Source organism: Sitodiplosis mosellana, unplaced genomic scaffold (genome assembly GCF_009176505.1).
Source record: "Sitodiplosis mosellana isolate CC-2019 unplaced genomic scaffold, AAFC_SMos_1.0 Smas_scaffold_2, whole genome shotgun sequence".
Taxonomy (NCBI): Eukaryota; Metazoa; Arthropoda; class Insecta; order Diptera; family Cecidomyiidae; genus Sitodiplosis; species Sitodiplosis mosellana.
In genome coordinates this window covers 6,670,506-6,677,334 of record NW_022595245.1, presented here as the reverse complement: position 1 = coordinate 6,677,334, position 6,829 = coordinate 6,670,506, and the positions used below count along the sequence as shown (strand labels likewise).

The following is a 6,829-nucleotide window of genomic DNA, read 5'->3' as shown; positions in this document are numbered from 1 at the left end:
CTCTCTCTCTCTCTCTCTCTCTCTCTCTCTCTCTCTCTCTTTGTCCACTTCTCGGTTGCAGCTTGTTGAAATTGGACCGTTTTCAAAAGCAATATAATCCGCATAAATTTGCTCATATGTACAACGCAGTGGTGATTGATTATTTTCTAATTGCAGTAAAACTCCATAGCCGAATGTCAAACTCATGTGTATTATGCGAGTCCATTCAATTTATCCTCGATGCAAAGCGAAATGGATTGACAAAAGCAAGAGAAAAAAAGAAACAACTCAGCAAAATAAACATGGACTATCCGCTTTGATTTTGCTTACGCTTGGGTCATTTTACTGAGCAAACATTTTTTCAGCCGGTCAATATTTGTATGGAGAGCACGACTAGATGAACCGACTTTATTTCATTTCGTTTCGTTTTCTGTCGATACACCCGATGGATTTCATTAAAAGCCTTTTTCCAAATGCACGCTGCGAGCAATCATTTACGGTTCCAATTACAGCACTGGGCTTCGAATACAATAAACAACCGATTGGAAATGCTGTTACTTCGCCAGATGCATGCAACCGAATAAAGAAGCATCCCTGGTTTTCGTGTAATTTCCTGCCGTCAGTGAATAATAAGCCCCTTTGCGTGTGGTATTCCATATTTTGACAGCATTTCAAAATGCGAAAACATCATTCACTCACTGCGAGCCATTAATGGTTTGGAATTGATGTTATGCCATTTTCGTTGATTATCGATCGCACATCGAATGCAATGGCTCTGAGGTGCATTTGTTGAATCACCGCCATTCAAGCACACACATTCCTCAAATAAATCACACAATTTATCACCGCATTGTGTGATTGCTTGGCATTTTCAAAACTTTTCACTTGTACGCGGACAGAATTTATGGCAAACGCTCGAGTTGTTGTGAAAGTTTTCCATGCAACGGGAAAAACCCACCCGAAAAACAAGTGAACACACGAAGTGAGGAGAAAAACAGCACTATGTTTGTTTGAAGTGAGTATCATTCTCATGACTTTTGGAAAAAAGTTTTGTTAAGTTCGGTCTGGCAATAAACACACGTAAATATATTCTTTAAGTCTTATCACTTCGCCAGCATTTCGCAAATTCTTTGTACAATGTATATCCCAAGGAATTTCTTCAATGGAAAACACACATACATTGTACACATCAACTGGGTTGAAAATAATCTTGGGAGTATTTATTATACCTCTGACGTACTTTCGTTCAATTTTTTCTATATATTGCTCCCCAATGGATGCCACGCGTGCATTGTAGGAGGTCGATTTCAATTTGATGCACATGCCAATAACTTTACGCCAAACTATTTTCACAATTTCGAGAAATTTCTTTGTCTTCTGAACACGTACAGCGTTGTACAGTGTTGGTAATGTAATGAAAGTACGCGCTTTTCAAGCACCGCTTTTGCTTCACTTTTTCCACTTTCAGATTGAATTTACGAAACCATAACCAAAACCGCCAAAATATTGAATCAATTAAACTTATCAAAATGAGTGCAAACTTTGAGTGGGTATAATTAGACTGCCAATAACCTACGTATACAATGTGTCTGCGAATTTGAGCATGAATAAAAGTAAACAAGTAAAACCAGAATAAAGTCGAAAATAACATTTTGTACACGTTTTTGGGAAAGAGAAATCGATGTGCTTAATGCCAAACCAAGGTTTCAACTGGATAAAGAAAAAGAAAATGTTTCGAAAAGCGTCTTAGTTCCTCAATCGCATTTGTACAGCATTTATCCGCGCGGATTTTCGATATTCATTCTCAATCGTACGGACGGTATGATATGACGTTTTTGAGTTGTGTATTGAATTTGTGTTATTTCATCCTTGTGCGAGAGAGGTACAATATCCTATTGCCATATGTGTAAATCGATGGAAAAAAACCCATGCTGAAAATCGCAATGAAGCTATTTATACTCGTAGCTTTGTGAAACTTGAGACTCGTTTGACGCACGTCATATATTGTGTGTGTTTGTATAGAGTCAAGTCATCCTTAACTCAACAACTCACAATGGAATATATGCTTTTTCACGATTGACATGAGCTTGATTTGCTCAAACAAAGCAAAAACAAACACACACACACACTCGGATCAATTTACCATTTTTGGGAGATTCGTTGATGAGAGAACCACAAAACAAAACCTAGATCAGAGATTACGCAATACAATGTTGTCACTCAAACTATACGAGAGCATTTGCTCCCTTTTTTGTCGACAGAAAAAATGGCAAATTTTTCTACATCTTCCTTTTCCATATATTCGTTCTGTGATTGCAAATTGTTTAATCAAATAATATTTGGTTCATTTGTGACTGGATTCAATCGATCGAATATCCGAACATTATTTTATTATGTGGGAGGCGAATGCGAACGAGTTACAAAGTTCTGACTGACCTCAATGTGCATATTATATACGATTACATATTTATTGCAATTGGGGAAAATGGTGCAAATCGTTCTGAAAATCCGATTAAATATGTTGCAACGAATGAGTGTAATTTAATTACTTTTATTCATGAATTACGAAACATGCATTTCGTTTTCGTCAGATGACACTAATTCCCGTACGTTGGGTGAATGCAAATAAATACTCAATTTTCCATCACATTCGGATTTTGTTCGTTAAACGGCTATTACCAAATAAAAGTGATTTGTTTCTGTGCTAAAATTTTACGTTTGATTGAACATGTCACTCAATAAAGTCATCTGGGTAATTTAATGCGAGTGAACCAATTTGGAGTTGGGTGTGTATGTTTGTGGGCAAAAATGTTAGCAGCAATGTTGTTTATTTGCTAAATGGTAACATTGATGTCATTGTTTCAAAGATTGAAGGATAAAGAGGTTCTAGCTTATGTTTTATTCGTCATGTGGAAAATGCGTCGGTGGAACACATGTACGTACGACAAAACCACAAAATAATATATGCTGATATCCTCATAAAAAGCAAGCGTAATCCATAAAGGAATCGGAAAAAGTCAAACCAAATCACATGAAAGCCATCTCATCGACGAAACTATCACAATGCCTTCATGAGTATACCATACCGTATATTATGAATATTTAGTTGCGCTCAACCAATTCGACATCAAACGTCGGTTCATGTAATGAAGTGGATTTCGTGCGGAGATTTCTGAGTAGAAATTTATCTTCTCTTGTATTTCATGTGAAACATAAGGTTTGATGGGTTTTTTCTCTCTCGTCCTTCGTCGCTTTGCTATTGAAATGATGAGCAGACAAGAATTTGTGTGTCGATTAATTATGTTCCTATTTATTTGATGATAAAGTCTTTTACTTTCTTGACTTTTGACATCTAAGCACCGAATTATGTCTCTTTCACTTTCTCTCGCTTTGCATTGTGCCATCAAGCAGAAAAGCCAGAAACTCCATCAACGACCAACTTCTTTTTTTCCATGCTCCGATGTCAAATGTTCTATTTTTAGCTACATTTAAACGTTATCCTAGCTTACAACAGCTGTAACCTTCTCACCGCACTTCACAGTGAACTTTGAACGGAAACATTTGCATACAGATGTGTTACAGCGTGTGACATAAATATGATCCCCCGGAATTTCACCCAAAATGATGTTTATTCACATTTCATTCAAACCATTGAATTTTCCATTCAAATTTGGAGTAAATTAAATTTCTTTAGCCGACTCAGTCAACACCATTCTGGAGGTCGCAAGTGACATTTTGATTTGATGGTTTACACACTATTTTCCGTATGCGGTGCATGGAATTTTGTAAAACCGACACGAGTTGAGTCGAGTCGAGTCGACTACACTCGAAGAAATGTATAGAGTATAAAAGAGGGCAACTTTAACGAGCTTTCAAGCGCAAATGAGTTTACACTTCGCAAGTGCCCACGTTGCCACAGAGAGAGAGAGAGAGAGAGAGAGAGAGAGAGAGAGAGAGAGAGAGAGAGAGAGAGATTTTATTCACATTAGAAATGCGACCATAATCAAGTTTGTGGAAAGATGTTCATACACTCTTTTTTTATATTTTTTAAGAAGAAGGAGTAGAAGAGAAAAATACAATCAAAAGTGAAGCGTTTTCATCTGTAAACAGTCACAGAGTGGGAATTTTACATACGCTCCTTTTTCGTGCATTCGAGTAAAACGAACCGGAGCTGCATGCTCGACAGAAAATTGACACAATTTGAAATTCATGCAAGGAAATTGCGTGCTTGATACAAAATAATTTGCATCAACGTCATGCAAACCAAGGAAATGGTAGAAATCTTCATGAATAATGAAGAGAATGAATTTAGAAAGCGAAAGCAGAAAATGGATTCGAAGGCAGATAGACGGAGAGCGCAAGGGAGGAAGATGAGTTTTTGTTGTTATATCTATTGTTTTCGACGGAATAATAGCCTACAGAGCTCATGCACACACACACTCATCCGCATATATATATATATCTATTCTACTCGACGTCCAATTCACACATACAGACAATACATACCATTTGGATGTTCGGTATGACAAATTGCTATCTGAAGAAAGATGATGACACGCTCATGAAACATTCAGTGTTCGGGCACAACGAAATGAATGCGATCGTTATGTAGCGTGTAATTAATGGTGAATTTACTATCCCGGAAGACATTTTCAAGCGTTTTGTTGGATATGTCCGTGTTCTATTAATTCGAAACAAAATTAGTTTGTTTTCTGTTGTTGTTTTTTTTTGCACATCGTTTTTTGCACATCGCTGTACAATTTTTGCATAGGATTCATTTGGGAATGTTTGAAATCATGTTGAACCACTTGGAATGGATAATGAATGTCAAAAGAGCACATGATTTGCTGTTGAAACATCCCCGCATCAAACCATGAAAACTCCCGAATCTCATTAGTTCAGGGTCTGCATTTGGTTTTCAACCACTGAATTTTCATTGTTCGAGTGGTTTGTCTGTTCAAAGATTAATTTCGAATGCAGCCGGAGTGCATATGATTCCGGGTCTTCCGCATGCTTGCTCGAAGCTTCTGTTTAATATTTATCGAACGTGTTCATGGAAATTGTGTGTTTTTTTTTGCCCCATAGCATCACATTTCATATCAAGTGGAAAATCAAAGTGTTTTCATATTTTGTTTGTTGATCAAAATCAAGAGCGAAGAGTGAGATTCAGAGTTGAAAAGGTGACAAAAGTTATAAGATTCAATGGAATTGAAATCGGCCCTCGTATTATGTAATGCTATTTCGAATATGAATAGAAGCCAAATGCTGTGCAGAACGTGACGAAGCAAATCGGTTTTGTTTTGTCATTGGATTACGTTTTGCTTAAGTGGATGTTCGAAGCAAGATTTGCTGTGGACAATGCACGAATATTGACTATCTTTTCCGACAAATGATAAAGCCACAGATGTTACATTCTCATCGTCAGCACACTTCATAACGCATTCACTTTTAAATCAGTTCGGTTTGTACGCGCCATCATCATGCACACACCCACACGCCGCACATACACACAACCGCAACAAGCTGTTCATACAAAACAATATCGAGTTTTGTTATATGTCACGGCTATTGCCACGTTCACTTTCTTTGCATCGTCATCGTAAATATCCTCATGCGCGTCCTTGACGTGATTAATTGTCTTTAAAAGTAATTCCATTGATCTATTGGGAAAATTAAGTGCATAATGAACGACTTTGCAACGCTCATAAATATGGAGCGAAAAAAACATGCAATCTATCGTGCATCGCATTCGCTTCGATGCCATTATCTGTTGCATATTAATTTGCATTTGCAGCTTGAAGACGGAATTGTGGCGAGGCTTGTTGTTCACATTCGAGACGAATATGTATGTTCAATGTTAAGTTTCTCTCTCGTTCTGCAATTGTTCTTGAGTGTATGATAAGAAGAAGGCACTTGTTTCAATGTAACAACTAGCAACAATTGTGGGCTCGGTGTGTCTGTGTATTTTCACTTTTTAACGAGCAACGAGAGAACCCATGACTAAGTGCTCATTTTGGAAGGAAGGAAACGACATCGATTTTCTACACGTATTGTTTCGAGTGGGTTCGCATTTCGAGCAGACATAATTCTGTTCCGACTCAATTCGGCAAAAAAAAGTTCATGTTTTTCAACAAGGCGCATTTCGGGATTGTGCAGAAGAATTACCATCGATTCATTTTTCCTGCTCAAGTGGCAAGCTATGGAAGAGGATGATTAAGCCAAACTACACTTAAATAATAGTATTTTTATAGAATAAATAAATATTCATGATTTTATGAGGTTTCGACCCCAATATCAAGCACAATTTTTATCGATTTCTTCCGTTTTTTCTATTCCATTTTAGCTTCCAGACAAATACGACGTCGAGTACCTTATGCTGGCCATTTAATGACACCACGTCGCTTATGGTTGAACAAAATACCAACGTTGTGTGATGTGGTTATTGAATTTCCAGGTAATTGAAATGCCCGCAACGAATCCACGAAAATTAATTTTTGTTCATATTTTGGTTAAATTTGGTCATAAGTTGAAAGAAAAACTGACATTCATAATAGTTTTATAGCTTCATATTTCTAGCTCATACACTGATAGCAACTACAGATTTACGGGCAATAACATATTATTAACTATACTTAATAACATAATAATAACGGCGGTATATTTGGTCCAACATAACATAATAATAACGGCCAATATGTTTATTAACATATCGACATATTATCTTAATAACGACCAAAAAAATCGCAAAAAAAAGTTTCATGTAAAAAACATGTCAATTTTTTTCAGACGAAAAAATGTTGAAAAAAAATGTGTCTTGCAAAATTTGACATGATTTTTGTATGAAACTTTT

The 6,829-nt window shown here is 36.7% G+C and overlaps 1 protein-coding gene across 3 annotated transcripts in view; it reads left to right on the top strand.

Moving 5' to 3' along the window:
* LOC129564874 (anoctamin-8) overlaps positions 1–6,829 on the top strand; it is a 29,243-nt gene that overhangs the window by 9,355 nt on the left and 13,059 nt on the right. For all 3 annotated transcript variants that reach the window (XM_055439071.1, XM_055439069.1, XM_055439070.1), the window contains one exon: positions 6,323–6,433. In XM_055439071.1, coding sequence (XP_055295046.1) covers positions 6,323–6,433 — 111 coding nt within the window. The remainder of the gene's footprint in view (positions 1–6,322; positions 6,434–6,829) is intronic.